This window comes from Lethenteron reissneri, chromosome 68 (assembly GCF_015708825.2).
Source record: "Lethenteron reissneri isolate LAM-NWPU_2019-01 chromosome 68, ASM1570882v1, whole genome shotgun sequence".
Lineage (NCBI taxonomy): Eukaryota > Metazoa > Chordata > Hyperoartia > Petromyzontiformes > Petromyzontidae > Lethenteron > Lethenteron reissneri.
Genome location: NC_083846.1, coordinates 1,746,736 through 1,770,724, shown reverse-complemented (window position 1 = coordinate 1,770,724; position 23,989 = coordinate 1,746,736). Strand labels below are relative to the sequence as shown.

Below are 23,989 nucleotides of genomic sequence, written 5' to 3'. Positions count from 1 at the left end.
TCCTGATTGTGCAATGTTGTGTTTACAGAGGATTCCGGCTCGGCTCGAATGAACGTCACCATATTCTTGGGTCTTTCGGTAAAGTCACGGAGATAGGTTCAAAGAAAATAAGAAAAAAATAACAGAAAACTACGACGTTTCGATCGCAACGCAAGGGGTCGTCTTCAGGAAAGACCGATCTACTAGGTGACTTTACCGAAAGACCCAAGAATATGAACTGCTGCAGTCACGAAAGCGTTAAGTCAAGAACGTATCACCATGTTCAACGCGTGCTTTGTTCAACATTTTACTTCAACAAACATGCAGACTCCAACTCACGCCACACTCTGGCCTCAGGGAGCATAAATACTGTAATCCCATCGCACGCACGGTCGCGACTCGATGCCAAGCGTCAACGCCACACAACATGCACGTCTCTTGACACGTCTCGGTGAAGATGACGACATAAACCTGCCGGGAAATGTCTCTTGGAGATACGCACCTAGGCTACGTGGCTCGGTGCCGGTCTAAACACAAGTTTCAAAGGTTAAGTTACGTGAAAAAGAAATTACTTTAAATGGATCAGTGCATTGGTGTATTCATGTGAATAGGAGTGCGGTCGAATTTACATTAGTGTCCTAACGATGAACTTGAAGCGTTAATTTAAAGTCACTTTCCTTTCTGGATTCGAAGCTTTCGTGACTGCAGGAATTACTCTTTGGTTCTTTCGGTAAAGTCACGTAGAAGGGAAATAATAAAATAATAAAAATACAATTATAAAAAATTAAGTTTTTTTGAATAAAATAAAACAATAAAATTGTTTTTATTTTTATATAATTTTTTTTATAAAAACAATTGTATTTTTTATTTTTATTCTTTTATGAAATTGTTTTTAATTTTTATAAATAAATTTTTTGTTTTATTTTTATTATTTTATTATTTCCCTTTTACGTGACATTACCGAACGAACCAAGAATATTGGATTTTAATTTCTACGAGACTTTACCGAAAGAACCACATAGTCACTTTTCTTTGTGAACACAACTTGAAGCGCACGACGCAGCCTGAGTATACGTATTGTTGTTATGGGGGTCGTGACTTTCTCAAAACCCCCCTTTTACCGAGTCGGACAACGAGACATCCCCGCTACTGGTCATTAACAGTGCACTTGAGACTATGAAATTCAGTTCTTTAACAGCCCCCCGTAAACCCACTACTGAATACAGCAGCTCTGGAACAGAATTTGAATGTTTTTTACATTGTCCCTTATAAGCACTGAGCGACTTGAACTTAACATCAAAGTCTTTTTTAAGCGTCTCCCTGATGAAATAAGCGCGACACGACATTCATCTTCTTCCACGCATGTCCCACTCATGCGGGGTCTTTGCCAACGTTCTCCACACCGCCCTGTCCTGCGCCATCTCTCTTTCCGCTCCTCGGCCCACCACTCTCCGATCGCACCACATCGTCCCACCTCTTCCTCCGCCTTCCTCTCGATCTCTTTCCTTCCACTTGCATCACTTGCACCTTCTGAGCCACATAATTTCCCTGTCGTCTCTCCACACGGGCATTCGCCTCCATTGTCTTTGTCAAATTTATTTTGCACCATACGCAGCCAACAGCGCTAATCGGAGGTGCGGTGAAAATTCCACATGCTTATGGCAGAGTCAGTCTATTTAAAGGACGATGACTATTCTTTAATGAAATGTTAATGACCACAGGGGAGCGATATTTTGGCTTTGTGCTTGTTCATCACTAGCAACACAAACGCGTACACTGCAACGAATAATCCAGTTTAAATATAGTATACAATACCCCTTTTGATTAAAGCAGAGAAACCGGAACTACCATTTTTCAAATAACAAACACATACAGCAGTCTTAGCGTTGTTAATGTGCTGACATAGCTAATACCCGAAGCCTATGTCAAAATATAATTGCTACATTGGCAGTTTTTTTTTACTCAGGTGAAAACTTAAAAAAACATGCGCAAAACGTCCCATTAAATCTTCTCTTTAAATCCTTATTAATGAACGTGCTCAGTTTACAGCTTGCTAAACACTTCACCGCAGGAGTTACCGAGGGAACGACGTTTGTGCCTGGACCCAAGTAAACATCAGTTTAACACGTGTGAGGCTTTGGCGACCAATATTATTCATAATCAACGTTTTTGGGTTTAGATCGCTTTATTTATAAATGTGTCATAACCCTCCACCACCCGACACGGCCAATCAGTAAAAAAGTGTCACGTTGACAAAAGACAAATAGTTCACTGCTTTAGCCCACCGGTGTGTTGAAGCGTGAAACCACAACATTACAATTTGAGTAGTACGACGTTTCGCTGGTAATTGCATCCAGCATCGTCGGGCCATTCGCCAGAATGGTGAGGCTCTGCTCTGTCTCCCGTTCTTATATAGAGCAGCAGCAGGGTGACGTCATCATCAACTCATCAGGTGCAACGATTTGAGGGGGGGGGGGGTTATTGTAATGATATACTAGATTAGTAATCATGCAGTTGTTACGATGCGAGTTGTAGATCTAAACCCAAAAACGTTGATTACCAAGTAAACATGTTCGGCCCTGTCGGGCAACGACCACGAACTTGTGCCAAAACAAGAAGCTCCAGAAACGAGCGCCCACATGCCCCCCCTGCCCCCTCCAGGTGCGTGACCCTTTTTCAGAGCAGGTGCGCGGTGGAGGTGGCGATGGTGACGGGCGTTCCGACTCGGGAGAAGAGATTAAATAGCAAATACCAAGAACAAACACTGCATTGGAGACGTGTCGCGCCTGTATATTCAGGCGCTGCTCGCAAGAACTGCCGTGAACGCGACTCGGATTTTTTTTTTTTAAACAGCCGTGGGTGGCCCTGAAAATCCAGGTCTGCCGCTGAAAAAAATCCTTCATATACCGGGTTTAACACAAATATTATTTCACGGTTTTGTAAACAAGGTTTTGGACTCCGACGTCTCTCATTTGAGTCCGTCCTGCCCAGGTAAGACCCGCTTTGACGGCTTTACGTGTAAACGGCTTTGATGCTTCGATTGAAATGTGGCGACATTAAGTACTTTTAAGCGGATGGTTTGAAACACCCCTCCCAAAACAAACAAAAACCCACAAATTTAAGAACTTAAAATAAGTCACACGAGCGGATTCACGTGCTTTTTTTCCTCTCTCCACTAACCCTGTACCTCAACGCTGAGTCCCAAACACCCTGCCCCTGCCTTCCGCACGTGGTCAACGCTTTCGCATCTATGCATCGGCAGATTCATAGCGCCGTGTCGGACCTGCATTTGAAGGACGGGAAAGGCGGCGGGCGGGCAGTCGCGTGGGCGAGAGGCTGCAGGGATTGATGATGGAGATGGATAAAAAAAAACTCGTCCAACAGAGCTCACAAACAGCAGGCACGCAACCATCCACTTTGTATCCCTTTGTGGTTTGACCCACGCCATCCACGGTCCTCGTTCCCTCCGTTCGCCAAGACGTAGCGTTTGCATCGTGCACTCACATTCGTCCATCCACTGCTGGATAAGGGCCTCCACATGCCGTGTGGGATATGGGGGAGAGTTCACCGTACTTCACGCACACTGGTCAGTGAGAATTGGCGAAGGCGGGGAGGGTTTAAAGTAAAGTGAAATGGATTGTATGCACTGACCGCAATATAGCCATGCAGCAGCCTCTAACAACCTGATTTGCATGGTGGTGGCCCATCCAAGAATTATCCAGGCTCACAATCTGCTTGGCTTCTGATATCTGACGAGAGATGGGGTGCATTCTGGGTGATTTGACTGTAGGCAGATGCAAAATTTCCCAATACAATTAGCAAATATCCTCAAGAATGATGCCAGTTCGTGCTACATGACAAACCACGGGCTCGAGAATGGATTGTAATTGGTGAATCGGTGACTCGCCTACCACACACTTGCCTGCGTTCAAATCAATTCCTAAATAAAAACGCCGAAAATGTTTTACAAAGTCAAGGACAAGAGGTCGTCGCAGGCCTTGGCACCGATGTATCCTTGCACCTCCATCGCTTCCTTCTGCCAGAGCGGCTGTTAAATTGCTTCAGCGCCGTGAGTGCCTTCCAGCAGAGCTATCTAAACACACCGGTCTATTTTTAAATACGTGAATAAATAATTAAAATGTAAAGTACGCACATTCCGCTGGAACAGTGGCCAAAGTAAAAATATCTGCTATCCCAGATTCAGCAGGTACCGCAGATCAGGGGACATTTGCCTACCTCTCGTTAGAAAAAAAAATCAATAAAAGCACTAGGATTCTGGACCTTAAGGCAGACTAACTTGGCACGGCAAACTCAGTGCGACATGTTTTAAAATAAAATGACGTAAAAAAAACTATTTTAACTTGATTCAGTGGCGTTTTGGCGTTCATAACATACTTAACTTGCACCTCCCATAGTAATGTAACTAACATCTGGCTGGGTTGCACAGCTGTTAAGTTACAATTTGACGATAATTGTAAGCAAAATAAAAGTGAACTTGAAACTAATATCTGGCAAACCAGCAGCAATATATCTTTTTAACAGAGGTGGGACTGCTGATGAGACCCAGAAGGTTCAAACCAGTCCAGAGTTTCCCTATTGAGACCAATGCTTGTGTAAAGCAATGATCTGGACTCATAGATGGATGCTTGTTATGTTATCTAATTATGCTACGACTGCAATATAAAAAAGTTAGATATTTGGCAAATATTTGAACAAATAACCTATTGAGCTAACTATAATAGGTATACATAAAAAAAACAGAAATGTAATACAGGAACTCCTCCATTTACGTTGCTGGGTATATGCGTCGTTTCACTATAACGTCGCCAACGGATTAGGGAACACGATTCGATTTAAAATGCATCGATCCGCTCGCAACGTTCTGTTGAAAAAGTTCAAAGAACGCGGCGGTTTGAGCGGTATGCGCGTCGACGCAATCTGCCACGGCGCCCACTCTGGCAGGCACTCAAAGCCTCTGTGCTTACAGCGTCGCCAAACTAACCTACTTAGCTTACCAGGCAAGGCCGTACTGAGCTCCACTATGTCTCGTTGTTCAGAAGCGACCTGGCCATCACAAATGATAGCTCAGCGAAGTGGCTTATCACGTTGAAATGTAGAGCAGCCAAATACCAGATTTGAAGCTTTCGTGACTGCAAGGATTCAAATTCTTAGGTTTTTTCGGTAAAGTCACGTAGGTAAAAAAATGTAATTAATAAAAGTAAAATAAAAATACAATAAAAATTTTACTTTTATTAATTTTAATTTTTTACCTACGTGACTTTACCGGAAAAAACCTAAGAATATCAGCCAAATACCCTCCATCGGAGTTCTTCACTGCCAGACCCACGAGGGCCAATGGTGGGGCCCTTTAGTGCACCACCTGACGTGTGGCCCTCCTGACAATACACAAATGGTAAAAACACCCCTCCAACATCATCATCATCATCGTGCTGCTGTCAAACCCCCAATGGTTTCAAATGTGTGGCCGCCCTTACGTTGACGACGTCTTATTGGCGAAAGTGGCCACCCCCTCTGAAAATTTATGAACACTGCTTTAAATGCTGCCTATGTTGAACTTCCTTCGCACCGTACGTAGCCAACCATGCTAATCGGAGGTGCGGTGTAGTACACACCTGAGATCCCCATCGCTATCTCTGGTGAGTACTCTGTGTTAACTTACATTATTCATTTAAACTTGTTATATTTTTCGGGGGGTATCTTTTTTGGTGCCGAATTAATATTTTTTTCCCTGCAAACTTTGACTGAAAATCTTCCCCCAGGAACGTATCCTAAATTTCTATCATTCAGTCAACGTTAACGTAGGTTCCAATTCACGTCGTTTCGTCGAACGCCGCTTCTGCCAGGAACACATCTCCAACATAAACAGAGGCCTTCCTTTACGCTTGAAAATAAGCAGCTTCAACAGCTGATTACCTAACGGGCACAACTAAGGGCCTCATTTGAATGCCATGGGAAGAAAAATTCTGCAGTCGAGGGAAGGCATCTCGTAACGCTGTCAGGAGGCGGTGAACGGCGGTGGATGCGCGTCGGTCAACACACGTAACACACACGCACTCAAAAAACAAACATCCCCCGTATAGCGTTAACAGACTGTTGGTGCAAGTGCTGTTAGCGAGCACCTATGAAGGCCAACATGGCAAACAAGGGGGTGGGTAGCCAGCACCACGCCCGGCCGCCTTTGTCTCCCTAGTGGTGATGTTTACACACCGCACCAGGTACTTATTTAGGCTGAGTCGACATAGGGGAGGAGGCCCAGGACCAGTTCAGATAATCGTCACTGGTATTGGCCTTGAGCGGTAATCGAACTCGGGTCGCCGGGTTCGTAGCGCAGCGCGCTAACCGTTGCACTACCGGCTCGCCACACACACACATACTCACACACATGCTCACACACGTACTCAGACACGTAAACATACAACGCACACACGCGCGCACACACACGTGCGCACACACGCGCGCACACCAGCTGGACTCCGTCACTCGTAGTCTTTCTCCTCGGCTCGAAGGTGACAGAACATTGTCATGGAAAACACCATGCCCAGGATCTGTGTGCAAGAGACGAGAGAGTGCAACCACTGTTGTTAGCACAGCAATGTCTGCACAGGGAAAACCTCATGCTGTTCGCACCGACCGTGCCAACGATGAGTTCCATGACCCCCATCCCGACTCCTGCCTGATAAGATTTCCATCCTCTCCTCTCACTCTACCACAGAATGGCGACCTCGAACCACAACCGACCAAAGTCAATCCATCCAGATTCACTTCTCCCACCGATTACAAAACGATCGCTAAATATTTAGCCTCGATTTTACATTCTTTTGTATTATTTTCTATCCCTCGTGTGACGGTGTTTTATTTTTTATTTGTTTGTTCCCGATCGATTCACTTCGTTGCTGCACCTTACTTTGTATACTTGTCATTTGTAATTTCGGTTACTTGGGTCACCCTTGCAAATGAGACTCCTATCCTGGTCTCTTGAGTTCTCAACTGGCTCAACAAACATGAAGTTTGAACTACCGTTTCAGCTCACCAGCAAGCATTCCCCCCCCACCCCTCCCGAAAGAGGATTTTGCGAAGAGTTCACGTTTGAAATTATGACGTTTGCCTGCATGCGACCAATACAATTGTGTATAAGAAACCCATAATAAAAAAAAACTTGTTTAATGCACAGCTGTGGATTTACCTGAATGGTCGCGATTCCGAGGCAAAAGATTCCAACGTAGATGAGATTGTCTTTGATCCACGACTTCAACTTTTCATAACAGCCCTGGAAAAAAATATATATTTGAAAGGTCAAGGTCAAAAGGTCACCGTGGCCGATGCCACCACACCAAGCCTTTGCTTGCTTCCGCCAAATCTCTCAAATGCTCTCTGCGATATCATATTTCACAATATAGAAATGTAAACACACGACGATTATCACGATTCCAGTTTTTCGTAATTTGGTAAATTTTCCATATTTTTAGTCTTCTTTTTGTACTTTGCAGTACTCCAGGTTCAAATACATTTTACTTCAACGTTATTCAACTGCCAGTTGGCTTCAACTTAAGCCTGCCATTAGCCTTTTTAATCGTAACACTCTACCATCCGTACAAAGATCGAATTGGTGACAGGAAAATTCCAACGCAACAGAATACGAGCATAGACTGGAAAAGCCATGTTTCAAACAAGACAGAAACATGTACAATGCAGTCGTGCAGTTTGCAACAACAACAACAAGAAAATCAGCATTTCCTGAAGATCTGCATTGTGATCCTCTTGGCTTAGGTCACCATCAAAATGTGACGAAACCGGTCAACATTCCGGGTGTCACCGCACCGCGGTTGCAGTCAAATTGGCAGTCTTCAGGAAATGCCGATGGATTGTTTTGCATGCGCACAACAGCTGCGTGCTTTTGTTGTTAAACTAACGCGCACCAACGTATGCGTCACCTACGCACGCGTCACCTACGCGTGCCTCGACTCGTTCCAACACGGTGTACCGGCGGCAGCGTCGATGGCACGACTTGGCTTCTGCTGGCCACCTAAGCTGTGCCAGGCTGGCTCGGTTTTGCCAGTGGAATTCCACGTATTACCAAGAGCTCCAGCCTCCCCTGGCCTGGCCTGTCTCTGGTACAATTGCACCGTGCGTCAAGGCTCTTGTATAAAACTGAGAGACACGCGGCGACTGGCTCACCGGTCTGGCGTAGGCAGAGCTTGGCACGGAGCCACAGCCACTGGCAAAGTCCCGGCAGCACGAGTCTGGCACGCGACGCTCACCGAACACAGTGAACCAGTCGGTGTGGTTGTGCACACCGCAGCAGCCAACCTGCGGGCGGGCAGGCAGAGGGATGGGTGGGACGGCACGCACGCGATTTAACCGTCGCATCCAATGTGGTGGGACGGAGGGGGAAAAGCACGGACGGCATCTATAGGAGGGCTAAATAAAATAAACCGAGGTGGCGTTTCCATGCACTGCAGAGTCACGCGAGTCGGGCAGCTCCCTCGCAGAAACACTTGCAAGACCACGTTGCGCCGACAAAATGAAATGTAAAATTACAAATGAATCTGTTCCCACCTATGACATTTACGATCGCAGCACGCTTGGTGGTGTATTTCCGATCAGCCCCCCACACCCCCCCACAATTTTGACGGAAGGAAAGTAGGGCCCACCCGGTGCAAAGCGAGAGCCCGACCCGGACAATTTGGATTCAACAAACAATACGAAAATATGGAAAACGCGAGTTCTTTAGCTCGTTCGAGTCAAGGCGGCTGTTGCGAACGGCGTCTGCCGGGCGTCACCGCTCTGCCCGCGGGAACGGCTGCGCGCTTGTAAAATGAGCATAGCGTGATGGGAGCTGACCTCGGAGTGCAGGGTGTTCCACGCGTTGGTGAGACCCACGTTGCCTTCGGTGCCGTACAGGTGAAGGCCCTGCCTCAGGTCGTCCTGGGCCCAGTCCTCTACCTGTGTGTAGCAGGGGCGGCGGGAGCGGTGGTGTAGCGGTTAGTGCGCCACACTCCGAACCCGGTGACTCGGGTTCGATTCCTGCTCACGGCCAACACCAGTGAAGATTATCTGAACCATTCCTGGGCCTCCTCTATAGGTCGACTGATAATGTATGCTTTTTTTGGTGTCATCTGGTCCAACACCATGTGAGACTGGGTTCTAAGAAAAGCTGTTGTCTCTGGTGTGGACCAATCAATTTGAAGAACAGTGCATACATTATCAGAGTTGTGATTTTTGTTTGCATTCCGACCGCAGGTATTGTGGTCAATGCAAACATGACTCCTTTTTAAAAAAAGGTGTCAGTTTTGTTGCCAGATAAAAGGGTAAAAAAACAATTCTCTTATGATTTACTCTTCAATAATACGACACTTAAAATGGCAAATCAAAACGTTTGTCCTTGATCAGCCAACCTTTCAGCGTGACTCCTAACCACACCTCAGAAACGCCCTGGCCACAAATATTAAAATGGCTTTGTCTCTCTAGTTGTTTTCAAACGTCTTTCTCACTTCTTACTTCCTTGAGTTGATGTTAATTGTTACCGCCTTTTCGTGCATAGCGCCCCGAGTCACAATTGTTTAAGGGGGCGGTTTATAAATTAAAATGTATTAGTCAGAATCTTCCCTTCCGTTCAGCACCCGACGCTCACCTGTCCCTGGTACACGAAGAACAGAACTCCTCCCACAAACTCGGCCAGGAACACGACGAGCAGGAGCACGAAAAACTAGAGGGGGGGAGGGAAGAGAAGACGAGAGGGCGATTTTCTCTCCCCACCTACCCAGAGGGCAAGTCATACTAGTACGTCATCCAGAGGGCAGGTCATAATCGTACGTCACCCAGAGGGCAAATCATAATCGTACGTGCCGGGCGCTTGCTGGCTCCCCAACGCTGAGATGCAAGGGGATCCAATCCCATTTTCCACCGCCTGTTAGTGAACCGGGATTTTAAGTGTACAGTGGTGATTTATTGAAACTGAAAAGATTTTAAATTACCAGGTAAAGCCGCACCTTGGCCAGGTGAAATGCTAATGATGCATTATGTTGCGAGCGACGTTAGTCAGTGCACTGTGAGGACGCGGCGTGTTTAGTTTGTTGTCCTTCCCCCGCACCTCCAATCAGCACAGTTAGCTACGTACGGTGTGAAAGAAGTCCAACATACATACAAAGCCCACTGAGCTATTAGCTCTGTTTCAGAAGCGCCACAAATCATAGCTTAACGAAGTGGCTTATCACGTGGAAATGTAAAGCAGCCAAATACTCTAAACGCATGTTTCTAAATGTGGAGGGAAAAACCCGAGAAAAATCCACACTGACCACAGGGAGAGAGAACACGCAAATTCCAAATATACAGCAGGAGTCAGTCGGAATCAAACCCATAACCTCCTGCATACCAGGCGAGCGAGTCAACATCTCGCCCCCGCGGCACCCCCGCCTAGAAGGGACCTCAGAGGTAAGTAGCTCTGTGGCATCTGCTCCCATTGATTATTCTCGAGCGCGAAGTTGCCGCCGGGTAAGCGAGCCGTACGGTGAGCAGGAGGCACGGATTCTCCTTGATGGCACCCAGGCAGCCCAGGAAGCCCAGCAGCATGGCGGCGGCACCCAGCGCAATCAGCAGGTTGGCGGCCGACAGCAGCGGAAGGTTGGGAGACACGGCAGCCACGCCGCCCTGCGTGATGGACAGCCAGATGCCGACTCCCAGCACGCCGCAGCCACCAAGCTGCAACGGGGGGAAGGCAGGGAGGTGGGAGAGAGGGTGGGCGGGTGAGAGGGTGGGCGGGTGAGAGGTTGTGCGGGTGAGAGGTTGTGCGGGTGAGAGAGTGGGCGGGTGAGAGGTTGTGCGGGTGAGAGGTTGGGCGGGTGAGAGGTTGTGCGGGTGAGAGGGTGGGCGGGTGAGAGGTTGTGCGGGTGAGAGGTTGGGCGGGTGAGAGGTTGTGCGGGTGAGAGGTTGTGCGGGTGAGAGGTTGGGCGGGTGAGAGGTTGTGCGGGTGAGAGAGTGGGCGGGTGAGAGGTTGGGCGGGTGAGAGGTTGTGCAGGTGAGAGAGTGGGCGGGTGAGAGGTTGTGCGGGTGAGAGGTTGGGCGGGTGAGAGGTTGTGCGGGTGAGAGGGTGGGCGGGTGAGAGGTTAGGCGGGTGAGAGGTTGTGCGGATGAGAGGGTGGGCGGGTGAGAGAGTGGGCGGGTGGGTTCAAGTGTGTTTAGTGTTGCCAGGTGATAACTCAAAGAGGCCAGGATGAGTTTCGTTTGGATAGTCTCCAGAGTGACCTGGGGCATTCGTCTGCCAGTAGAGGGCGATTGATTGCTGTTTATTATCCCAACCGAGTAGTTTGCGGGTAATTTTCCAAGTCGGACGCCGACTCCAGCGCACGATGGCCTAGTCTCGCGGAGTGACGTCAGGGGATCTTTGTCGTCCGCTGCGAGTGAAGCAAGACGGCGAGTCGCGCCGATGTGGTTGTTACGCTACCGGCAGTGATAACCGAGGCGGCCGCTGGATTCTAACCGTGAGCCCCTGGACTAAACGGCGAACCGCACCGGCGCCCGGCCACGGAGTCACCGTGAATAGGTCAGTGGGTGAGCAGTTGGGTGTAGGTGGGCGAGTTCGTGGTGGGTAAATTAACGAGTTAGCATGTTGCAAGTGAGGCAGTGAGGTTGTGAGTAGTTGAGTGGGTCAATTAGTGAGTGAGCTGGTTAGTAGTTAAGCGAGTGGGTGAGTTGGAGACTTTGTGTTAGTAATATAAGTGAGTCAGTGAGTAGTTCAGATGGTGAGTTAGGAAGTGAGTAAACAAGTGGGTGGTTTAGTAAGTTAGTAAATAAGTGAGCTCGTGAGATTGCTCAGTGAGTGGATGAGTTGGTAAGTAGGTCAGTAATGAGCTAGTTGCCGAATACTTGACTGAGTAGTTGAATCGGCGAGTCAGTGAGTAAATGAGTGTGTTTGTGAGTGGGTAATCCAATCGATGGGCTGGTAAATGAGCGAGCTGCTGAGTGAGGAGGGTACTCACCCAGAAGACCAGGTTGAAGACGAACAGCAGGTACTTGAGGCAGTAGTGGCAAGCCCTCCCCATGCCGGCGGCTGTGTTCCTGATAGGTGATGCGAACTGCTGAGCCTTAAGCAACAAAACACAATCGGGTGACTCTTTTTACAAAGTCAACACCGTGCTACATATTACTGTTATCACCGTTATTACTGCATATACCATAAGCTTCAGCATTATAAATGGGTACACCCACAGTTTGTTGATCAGGACATTGAGGTGTGTGTCGAATTTCTTTCGCACCGTACGTAGCCAACTGTGCTAATCGGAGGTGCGGGGGAAGTTTGGGTAATCTCAAGTCTTCCAAGACATCAATCCAGCGTGGAGGAGTAGGTCAACGACCTCTAGCTAAAGACTTCCCCCTCCTGGAGATCCTTCGGCCAGCAGTGACGCGAGCCAAGAAATTACAGGGCTGCGCTTTTACCTCTTTATTATTTTCACCTGACTTACATCTCTAAAATTACTCACTTAGTTTCATCGGCAGAGCAGACACCTTTCAAAATCAGAATCTGTATTTAGCCTGGAGGAATCCGATGACCTATTAAGCTCTTTTTCACAGATGTCCTGTAGCTCACAGATGTCTAGTAGGACATATTTTCCTTGCCTGGCTCCCATGCCAGGCTCCCTGGGCTTGGCATCCACGTGAGAGGGGTTGAGCCAAGGGGTCCGGGTCTCCCCGACTTGCGGCGCATTGTCAATCCACTGCTAGATAAGGGCCTGCCAATGCCACGTCGGTTATGAGGGTCGCTTGATCATACTTCACCGCGCTGGACCAGCTCAGTTAGCACTCGCCAACCAGCGTTAACCGCGGTTTGTGAACCGTACTCAAGCGTCGCCGGTTTCGTAGCGGAGAGTTCTAATTAATGCTCCACCACTCCACCCCAGCCATTCAACATATGAGAAGCTCCACAAAAGTTGGGTGTGGTACCGTTCAACGCTCCCAGCCCACCGGAGCCACCGGATGATGACGATGTGGGCACGCACAGCGGCCTGTTCTAACGTTCAGATCATGTGGAACCTGAGCCATGGCCATTCTAAAATTATTCACACCCCAGTATATGGCAAGGCACGCACACCCACACACGCCGAGGGTTCAAGTGCTGTGTCGGCTGTATGTATGTATGCATGTTGAACTTCTTTCGCACCATACGTAGCCAACTGTGCTAATCGGAGGAGCTGGGGGAAAGACTGCCTGCACACCGGGGTCGACGTGATATTATTTTTCACAAAACGACAGGAAAACAAATTTCACGATAAGGCGATCATCGCGATGTCAGTTTCCCATGACGCTGTAAGAACAGTTTTCATTTGTATAATATTGTTTTCGCGCTATGATGGACTTCAAATATGATATTAAAAGAAAACTTCAAAGTTATTCAACTGCAATGCACTCGACTTAAGCATGCCACAAGTATTTCTACTCATTACAATCTATGTTACGAAACGTCTTGTCAGTTACTCAAAATTAAATAAGTTAAGAACAAAACAACAAAATATTGTAGTCATAAAAATGTTAAAAAACATTTCACAAAGCTTGGATTCAATGGCTAATAGCTGTCTATTTACAACTTGATTGCTATTCTTGGTTCTTTCGGTAAAGTCACGTAGAAGGGAAATAATTAAAAAATAAAAATATGAAACAATATAAAACAATAAAAAATTTTCACTATAAGTGAGAATTTTGTTATTGTTTATTGTGAAAAAAACGTTGTAATGATTGTTGTGATCATGACAGTGATTATTTATTTCCCAAAAGATTACAAACACAGTGGCTGTATTGAAACTGATATAATGGTGGTGGTAGTCTCATTGCCTATGACTAAAACTGCACTCGGTTTAAATCTCTTCGATACGTTTAAGGTGCCCACAAATAAGATGATTAGCGATGATAGTCGATGCAAATTCTGATAAAATGACCAATGGACATCACAGGTGCGATCACATGATATCAACAGCGGTCGTGGCAGTGATTAGTAACGGTGATGATTCAAATTGTGCTGTCAATTGTCAGATGTTTATCGGATCCATATAGGGTCCTCGTCTAAAAGAAGAGGGCCCTTGTTGTCTATTAATATCTGGAAGTTCGCCACGAACGGTGCAAGGCTTAATGTATAAAAACCGGTCCATAGTTTTGAAAGACTTTCCTGTGAAATTAGACATGATCCATCGCGACAAAAGCGCTTTCGACAGCGTGGAAACAGTTTTTTAACGTAGTGGAAAAAGCACCTACGATGTTTTCCGTGAGAAGTGAAACTCTGAAGTAACTTATTGTTATTTTTGCACGTGCCCAAACAATAAACACAAAGACTCGAGGCGTGCGACCAACGGGGAGACGTGGGTCGACTTTTGGCCACGTTTCACTTTTCCATTGAAAAAAAAAACCCCAGCCCTTCCTTGTGAGCTCTGATGAAAGGCAATCCTGTGAATACCACGAAAATAAATGTTCTCATTGTGAAAGCACGAGCGTGTGAAAAAACGTTATAATGGGCGTGCTTTCACAGTGCCAACTGCCATAATTTGTCACGACATGATATAATACTGTATACACTTTCATAATACTGCAGGTAGAATTAGAGTGACAATCGTAGAAGGATAAGGCTGAACATAAACAGAAGACTTGATGCAGGTGGTAATGTGAAGGAAACTGAGCTTGTCATAAACTCAACATGTTGTGGCACAGGATAGAGGAAAGTGGAAACAAGCCAGAAACATTGCATTGGACACCCACGGGCTTTTTGCCCATGGAGTTTTGTTGAAGATTTCGAATTAGAAAATAAATTGGTGATTAATAAGGATTGAAGGTAATAATGTCACTAAGTGATTGTATCACTTTGCTAGAAAGCTAGATCATCATTATCACAAATATCAAGTCAGCACGTGGACCCATACGTATCTATGTCAAGGGAGACCTGGATTATTGTATAATGGTATAATGGTTGTTGTGATCATGACGGTGATTATTTATTGCCCAAAAGATTACAAACACAATGGCTGTATTGACACTGATGTTATAATGGTTGTGGTAGTCTCATTGCCAATGACTAAAACTGCACTCGGTTTAAAGCTCTTCCATACCTTTGAAGTACCGGTGAAGACGCTTGACGCCGAGGTTGAGGCACACGTATATTTAATTCACAATACGACAGTGGGCATATACACACTCGAGGGGGTATCGGCCCCCTCACCCGTATAACTCGGGATACACCCCTAGCTAACTCTGTCCTAGCCCCGAATCCTCCACTAATGGGCTAGGGGAGGCTAACTGGCCCGACACTGGTAAGTCGGGCCCGGTACCCGGAGTTCCAGACCAGCTCTTACAAGAGCACCGGCTCTGGCTTTCGGGACCACGCCGCTGGCTCAGTCCTGTCCGGCCCTGAAAAGGACATCGAACTAGGGGAGTCCAGGGCTCTATCTAAGACGTCTTCAGTCTTCTTCCCTTAGCTTAAACATAACTGACTCGAGCCCTTTGAACATCCCCTTTTATACCCAACCCCTCCCTGAGGGGTGGGGCCCCGGGGGATCATAACGTTCGAACCAGCCCCCCCCAGGGTGTCTGGCTCGGACGTCGTAGAGGGCACCTCCTCGTGCACTTACGTAGCCCCGCCCACTGTGTTTGTTTTCCATAGGCTGCCATGCATAACGGGCCCTCTCTTTAACACCCCTACATCACCCCCCCCCCCGCATAGCTTGCAGCCGTCCCGGCTGCCAACATACAAAAATGACAATAAAAGTGCATTTACACCTTGACCGCGCGTGTGCCTCACTATTTTTCAACAATAACAAGAACAGCAACAAGAACACAACAAAATGCAACAGCAAGAAGAGAAAACAACCCGACGCACCCCCCCTTGAATAAATACGAATTCCGTAAAAAAAACAACCTATATACAATTTGCAGGGAACCCACCATACACACAACACCAGGTGAACCCAACGTATGTACATTTCAATGGGCAGGGAACACACCACCCACACAACACACGATGAACACAACCTATGTACACATCTTCCGGCCTCATAACAGTCTGCGCATTTTTGCGCGCGTCCTTGCAGCGGGCCCCTCACACGGGGTAACCCCGGGTGGCGGACCGTCAGGTGGCAATTGTCCGTCCCGGAGTGAGTCCTCATCCGATGCCGCGCGACCGTCGGTATCCCCAGGAGGGGTGGTCGGGCGTGAGCCCGTCAGTCCTGATGCACCTGGAGGTGGCACGGCCGGCAAGGCATTAGGTGAGAACGACGGAGACGGACCCAATGAGTCGGTCGACCCCCCACACGTTTGGCCACGCATGTGTGAAGTGGGTTTGTGTACCGCAACGAAGGGTTTTAACCTAGAGGGGTGCACGAACCATCGCCGCTTCCCCCATTTAATGCGCACGCACTGCGGTCGCAAAACTTCGACCACCTCCACAGGGCCCCGCCACGGCCGCACGAGCTTAGAGGAGGTAGCCAGTGGCACTTGGGGACAGTGCAGCCATGCCTTGTCCCCCGGCTTCCACTGTATCATGTGCGCCCGACCCAGCCTGAGGCGCTCATTCGCCTTTTGACGGAGGTCCGAGTTTAGCATTGCAGCATCCCGCGCCTCTGTTAATTTGGCCAGATTAAATTTGACGTGGTCAGCCAATTTAGTTTTCCCTTGCGGCTCGGGGATCTGCAGCTGGGCGCGAACAGGCGGGTCGGGTTCGCGACCGTACATGAGGTAAAAGGGGGAAAATCCCGTAGCTGCATGGGGTGCCATCCGGTATGCCGCCAAGACCCCTTGAATATGCAGGTCCCAGTCAGTCTGTGAGTCCGAGACCTGCTGTGACATCATTGACGTAATGGTGCGATGCAGGCGCTCGACCATCCCGTCAGTTTGCGGGTGATACGGGGGAGGTACGAATTTTCTTCGTGCCTAGGAGGTCACAGACTTGTTTGAGTAATTTACCGGAAAAATTTCTGCCCTGGTCGGTCAGCAGCCGCTCCGGAGCACCTTTGTCCAGGACGTATCCCTGAACAAAGGCCTCCACGATGGCTGCTGCCGACTGGTTGGCAAGGGGCCAGGCCATAGGCCAGCGTGTAAAATACTCGACACCAGTCAACAAATACCTATTGCCCCTGGGGGTGGTGGGAAATGGGCTCAAAATGTCCAGCGCGACAAGCTCATTTATTCTGGACACTTTGATCGATTGCAAGGGCGGGTTAGACTCCCGCGCCGGCGGTTTCCGTTGCGCACACCGAGGGCATGATCCCAATAGATCCCCAACATCCCTCGTCATGCCAGGCCAAAAAAATCAAGTTGTAGCAGTGCAAGAGTCTTTTGGGTCCCCAGGTGTAATAGGCGCTCATGCGCGGCCCACACCACCTTGCCTCGCAACCCAGAAGGGACCACCAGCCGATGTCGCTGGGATTTGCCGTCCCAATGCATCAGCAGACCTTGCACCATTTCCCATGCATCCGAATCACCCTTCACACGCCCAGCACCCCCGACGCGACGACGCCACCCGAGGAGGGAGGTATCCTCCATCTGGAGGCGCCCCCATTCAGTGACGGGCAACCCCAACAGGGAATCTCTTCCCTGTTGTTCGATCGAATTAGTAATTAATGTTTCGTCGTCGTCGGTGGCTGCCAAGACCGGAACCGATGCGTCCCCTGAAGGCCTGCAACGTCCCGACCCCAGGAGGCATGCACATTCCGAGGTGGTTGGCATGCGCGACAGAGCGTCCGCATTCGTATGGCGAACGCCCTTACGGTAGGTGGTTTCAAAATCAAAGTCCTGGAGAACCTCCAACCATCGAGACAACTGTCCCGATGGTTGTTGAACTCGCAGGGCATACTGTAGTGCCGCATGATCTGTGCGAACGGTGAAATGCCGACCGTACAGATATGGGCGATACTGTTGGATGAAATAGACAATTGCCAACAGTTCCCTACGGGTGACACAATATCTTTGCTCCGCAGAAGACAACACCCGACTACCGTACGCGACCACCCGTTCCACGCCATCAACCACCTGGGAAAGCACACCCCCAATACCCGTGTTGCTCGCATCGGTGTCGAGCAAAAAGGGCTTAGAAAAATCGGGGTAAACCAAGGGAGGGGCTTTTACCAGGGCGTCCCGAAGGGAGCAGAAAGCAGCCTCCTCCTCTTGACCCCAGTGGAACCGAACCCCTTTAGATGTTAAAGCGTGCAGGGGTTTGGCAATTGTCGCAAAATCAGCGACGAACCGTCGGTAATACGACGCGAACCCAATGAAACTCCTGACCTCTCCCACCGAGGTGGGAGTCGGCCAGGAGCTGACACACTGCGTTTTGGCGGGATCGGTAGCAATACCTGAGCGTCCCACGATGTGCCCCAAATAACGCACCGAATCGCGCAACAAATGGCATTTTTGGGGTTTGAATTTCAAATTAGCAGCCCGCATCTTTAGGAAAACCGCCCGCAACCTCTGGAGATGTTCGTCAAAAGTTTTACCAAAGACGATAACGTCATCCAAATAAATGAGGCACGACTCCCATTGCAATCCAGCCAAAACCAATTCCATCAAACGCTGGAAAGTTGCCGGCGCTGAGTGTAAGCCCATCGGCAACCGGTTGAATTGGAACAGGCCGTGCGGTGTACGGAAAGCAGTTTTAGGCTTTGAATCATCGTCCAGAGGAAGCTGCCAGAATCCCGAAAGTAAATCGAGTGTGGAAAAGAATCGCGCCCCCGCCAAGGCGTCCAGCGATTCATCCATCCGAGGGAGCGGGTATGCGTCGGCAACCGAAATTTTGTTAAGGCGCCGAAAATCAACGCAAAACCGCAACGATCCGTCCTGCTTTTTAACCAGGACGATCGGCGCTCCCCAAGGGCTGGTGGAAGGAGAAATGATGTCGGCGGCCAACATGTCATCAATAGCCGATTTGACATGGTCCTTTTCGGCGGGACTCAACCGAAACGGATTTTGGCGAATTGGCGCGCTGTCACCCGTGTCAATATGGTGACGCAGCAGGTGAGTACAACCCAAATCGTATTTATTCCAACTAAAAACGTCGGAAAATTCCCGCAGTAGTGTTTTAAGTTGTTGACGCTCTGAATCTGACAGGTCCGTCGATCCCGCACAAAGCGCCTCGAGCCACCCTTCATCGCTGTCCGAATGCGGTCGCGGCGCAGGGACAACGCTGACGTGATTTGCGACGGTTTCCTCACATGGCACCGGCGTTGCGTGAGCAAGCACGGTTCCCTGTGGGACCACCACCGTCTGCGAGCCCACATTGAGGACCGCGATGAAGGGTTCACCGTCCCCTCTTACTATGGTCTGGGCCGGAAGTAAATGAGGTCCACTAACCCCGGCCCTAGACGGCCCCAGCAGAACCCCTTGGGCCGCAATACCCTTAGCGAAGGGTCGGCGAAGTTTCAAGGGAATCAACATTTGTGCCCCCGGAGGGACGCGCACCGTTCTCTCTACGAATGCCGGCACCGTCGCGAACGCCGTCCGAGTCGTAACGGGTGATGGCAAAAACGCCATGCATCTGCCCGACGGGAGCTCAATGCATCCCTGGTCGATTAATATCCTAATCGGCATTTTGGCCAGGAAGTCCGTCCCCAGCAGGCACGGAACCGCCAGCGAGGAGGAAACAAAAATCGGCCCAGACAATTTAATTTCCCCAACACAAATTTGGGCCCGAATTTGTCCGATGATGCCAAGTGAGCCCCCGTTAGCCGCATAGAATGGTACGTTAATAGGCATCAAAGGACGGCTCTGGACAGGGAGAATATTGTATATTAACTCCGAAATAATGGTCGCCGATGCTCCCGTATCGACCAGGATGCGCACTTCAACCCCGTCGATGTGCCCCACAACGGCCGACGACCCCGACGATGCGGCTACCACACGATCGGCCAGCACGGACCACTGGCCGGGTTCGCTATGAGTACCCAGAGTGGTGCGTGATGGTGCGATGGTGCGCGATATCGGCCCCCCTCTCGTTGCGGTGTTTGAGTGCGTGACGGGCGTGTGCGTGGGCCAAACATGTGGGGTGCCGCGACTCGCCGGGTTATGATGGTGGAGCTTGTGATGAGGCCCGTCGTCCCGTTGAGGTGTCGTCCCGCGCTGACGAGGAGAGCGGCACCCCGAGGCGACGTGGCCCCGGACGCCGCAGTTAAACCACCGCGGGCGCGCCGTCGGAGGTGACGGATGGTCGGAACGGCCCGACCCGTCCTGGCCCGACCGTGCTCCCGTCGCCTGTTGCCGTCGGTGGTCGACGGCGTAGAGCTCCTCCGTCGGAAGGGTGGCTGCAGCCACCGCACGCCCCGCCGATGCCCTGCTGGCTTTCCGCCGGAGCGACAGGAGGTTTGTGTGGAGGAGCCGCGCCGCCTGGAGCGATGTCATTTCCGCGTCCTCCTGCGCGACGACAGCGATGTCCAGGTCGTCTGCCAGGAGGAGGATTTTCTCCGTGACCATAGCATCCACGCCGTCGTCGTCCATACGAGGGAAGGCCGACTTAGCCATCGCCAGGAGGCTCGTCCGGTATGCTAGGGGCGACTCCTTCTCACCCCGCTTGCGGTCGTAAAATTGCTGTCGGCATTCGGCTGATGGTCCATAGACCCCGCCCAGCAGCTGTAGCGCCATCGGTAACGTAGACCGCTTCTCTCTCGGCGCCGATGTGAGTGCGGCGAGCGCGTCGCCGTCGAGGAGCGCCGGCAGCGCGCAGAGAGCCTCCTCATCGGACCATTTCGCCATCTCCTGATGGGCGAGGAAACGTCGGCGAAACCCGGCCCAGTCTCCCTCCGCGCCGATGAACTCCTTCAGCGGGGGCAGTCTCTGATGAAGCGCAGCGGTTGTTGTAGACTCCCGCAGGCAGATGTCACCACCACTCGGCTGTGCGTCGGTGCGAACGGCCGATGGGATCGCCTGTCGGGGTTGTGATGACGCACCCTCCGGCGGTGATGACGCTGCAGCTCCAGCGACGGCGATGTCGGAGCGGATGTTCAGGCTGGCCACGCCCTGAACAGCTGTAGCGTCGATGGCGGGAATTTCAAATTCGGACTGCTCCGAAATGGCGGGAAGGCGCCCTGGTCGTTGGCTCGCTTCGCCCCGTGTTGGATCACCGGCCCCCAATCGCGTGATGGTCTCCAGCGTGGCGGCAGCGGCATACAGCAGCTCCGTCAGCCTCCCGTGAGCCAGCCGTAACGCGTCTGACTGCGGCCCCTCTTCATTTCGATGCCCCGGTAAGGTGGCGTCAGGCCCCGGCTGCACCATGTCTTGTGGAGCCGTCTCGGGCTCGACGATCTCGGCAGTGTCTTCCTCCTGCGGTACTTTTGCCCGCGCTGTTTTCCGCGTGTCCATGTTCGAATTACTTCTGACACCAGTTGAAGTACCGGTGAAGACGCTTGACGCCGAGGTTGAGGCACACGTATATTTAATTCACAATACGACAGTGGGCATATACACACTCGAGGGGGTATCGGCCCCCTCACCCGTATAACTCGGGATACACCCCTAGCTAACTCTGTCCTAGCCCCGAATCCTCCACTAATGGGCTAGGGGAGGCTAACTGGCCCGACACTGGTAAGTCGGGCCCGGTACCCGGAGTTCCAGACCAGCTCTTACAAGAGCACCGGCTCTGGCTTTCGGGACCACGCCGCTGGCTCAGTCCTGTCCGGCCCTGAAAAGGACATCGAACTAGGGGAGTCCAGGGCTCTATCTAAGACGTCTTCAGTCTTCTTCCCTTAGCTTAAACATAACTGACTCGAGCCCTTTGAACATCCCCTTTTATACCCAACCCCTCCCTGAGGGGTGGGGCCCCGAGGGATCATAACGTTCGAACCAGCCCCCCCCAGGGTGTCTGGCTCGGACGTCGTAGAGGGCACCTCCTCGTGCACTTACGTAGCCCCGCCCACTGTGTTTGTTTTCCATAGGCTGCCATGCATAACGGGCCCTCTCTTTAACACCCCTACACCTTTAAGGTGCCCACAATAGCGATAGTCGATGCAAATTCTGATAAAATTACCAATAGACATCACAGGTGCGATCAGATGATATCAACAGCGGTCGTGGCAGTGATTAGTAACGGTGATTATTCAAATTGTGCTGTCAATTGTCAGATGTTTATCGGATCCATATAGGGTCCTCGTCTAAAAGAAGAGGGCCCTTGTTGTCTATTAATATCTGGAAGTTCGCCAGAAACGATTCAAGGCTTAATATAAAAACCGGTCCATAGTTTTGCTTGTATAGCAGCATTAAAGCAATGTGATCTAGATTTGAAGCTTTCGTGACTGCAGGAATCCATACTCTTTGGTTCTTTCGGTAAAGTCACGTAGGTAGAAAATCAAATAAATCACGAAGTTTCAATTGCAACACAAGCAATCGTCATCAGGTGGGAAAACCACAGCAAGAAATGTTTTTTCCTGCTGAAGTGGGAGAGAGATGCCGTGGTAAGAGGTTATATACGCCCAGCTGATGATGATTGCTTGTGTTGCAATCGAAACGTCGTGGTTTATTTTATTTTATACATACGAGACTTTACCGAAAGAGCCAAAGAGTAAAGCAAAGCAGCTGAAAACAATGGACTGGGTCCCAGTAGGGCATGTGGCTGATGCGATGTGGAGAAAAACACTGTTATATTTTTACGTGGCGGACAAGATACGGAAAACACAGGCGTGTAGTGTGAAGATTATTGATGTTGTTACACAAAACCATCATGACATCAGCGGTTGTAGCAATGCTCATTGATGATGGCGATGATCGAATTATACTGAAGATATTGATATTGGCCGTGACTAATGCTATTTTATCATTAACAGCATCTTGCTAATATTATTATCGGTGGTTGTGCCAATGATCTGCACTAATAAGGACACAAATGGAATGAACTTTGACCTGAGCAATCATAACCAATGTACGAGCAAAAACTATAAAGATTAACGATGCCAGAGCCAAAGCTAAATCCCAAATTACTGATCATTGTTTACGATGCGCACTGATGACTAACAATTAAGCATTTAATCCACACATTACATGGTAGAATAAAAGTTTGTATTGTTATGTATTTTTAAGTGATGTGTCTACCTTGCCTATACTTGCACTCCTGAAGTGTTTGTTATTTTTGTTTGTTGTAACGTTCTAACTCTGTGCCCCGACTGAACATCTGTGAGACAAAGAGCTTGGTAGCTCATAGGATTCCTCCTGCAACGTCACCCCGCTCATCTCCACCGCCGGCCTTGAAACCAGCGGTGGACATTCCACGTTACCATGACGAGGACGTCCATCAATGTTGTCCGTACCTGCACCGACGATTCATCGACCTTTTGAGGTAAAACAATAATTGTTGACGCGCCGATACGGCACTCCGGCGTGCAAACAAAACAGCACGCATGTGAACACAATTGAGACTTACGAATTTTTGTTTTAAAGTGTAAAATGTGATAAAACATCGACAGTGGTTGACGGTGGTGCAGCAGAGCCGATGAGGCGAATGCACGCACGATTTTAATCGGCAGGAAACATTTCTAACAGCAGCCTGCGGTGGTAAACTCCGCGGTATTTGCAAGGGAAGGTGATGAGAGAGAATGTAACATAAATTACCAGTTGCCGCGCTGTTTCTTAATGTTCATAAACGCGATCTTCAACAACAACAATAACCCGGCTCGCCTCCGTCCACAATCCGTACATCGGATAGGCATGCGCCGCCCTCCGATTGGCTCAGAGTGAAGGGCACGCGCGCGGATTGACCAATAGCGGGAGAGGTTCTGCCTGTGAGTTGTACGAAATGTAAAAGTATTTGCAAGTGCGTTTATTTTGGGCTGTACCACAAATATAGGTAGAATGTGCTTTTATATCTTTGTTATTGTTCTTGTGTGTATAACAAATACGTTTAATAACGGGAAGTACGATATTAAACTTACGACTAAATTGTTATAATAAGTCGAAAAATATCTCTATGTGGAAAAATAGTAAGAAAACGGTGGAATTAAATTAACCTACAATTGTTGTCACCCCTTCTGGTTGTATTCGAATGGTAAAG

General features: G+C 49.4%; 1 protein-coding gene across 1 annotated transcript; it reads right to left on the bottom strand.

Moving 5' to 3' along the window:
* Positions 1-273: 273 nt before the first annotated feature.
* On the bottom strand, positions 274-23,653 carry LOC133360354 (tetraspanin-4-like). Its single transcript, XM_061579032.1, has 8 exons — positions 23,551-23,653; positions 11,976-12,080; positions 10,507-10,698; positions 9,632-9,706; positions 8,842-8,943; positions 8,176-8,307; positions 7,184-7,267; positions 274-6,545 (listed from the first exon to the last, which is right to left on the bottom strand). Exons 2-8 carry the CDS (start codon positions 12,036-12,038, stop codon positions 6,477-6,479), a joined length of 717 nt encoding a protein of 238 aa, XP_061435016.1. The 5' UTR covers positions 12,039-12,080; positions 23,551-23,653; the 3' UTR covers positions 274-6,476.
* Positions 23,654-23,989: the final 336 nt, after the last annotated feature.

Excerpts from the sequence above, each read along its gene's own strand:
- LOC133360354 (XM_061579032.1), bottom strand. The coding sequence starts at position 12,038 with ATGGGGAGGGCTTGCCACTACTGCCTCAAGTACCTGCTGTTCGTCTTC. Across the intron at positions 7,268-8,175 it reads GCTCTGCCTACGCCAGACCG|GGCTGTTATGAAAAGTTGAA; the intron begins GTGAGCCAGTCG and ends ATTTTTTTCCAG. Across the intron at positions 6,546-7,183 it reads TCGGAATCGCGACCATTCAG|ATCCTGGGCATGGTGTTTTC; the intron begins GTAAATCCACAG and ends TCTTGCACACAG.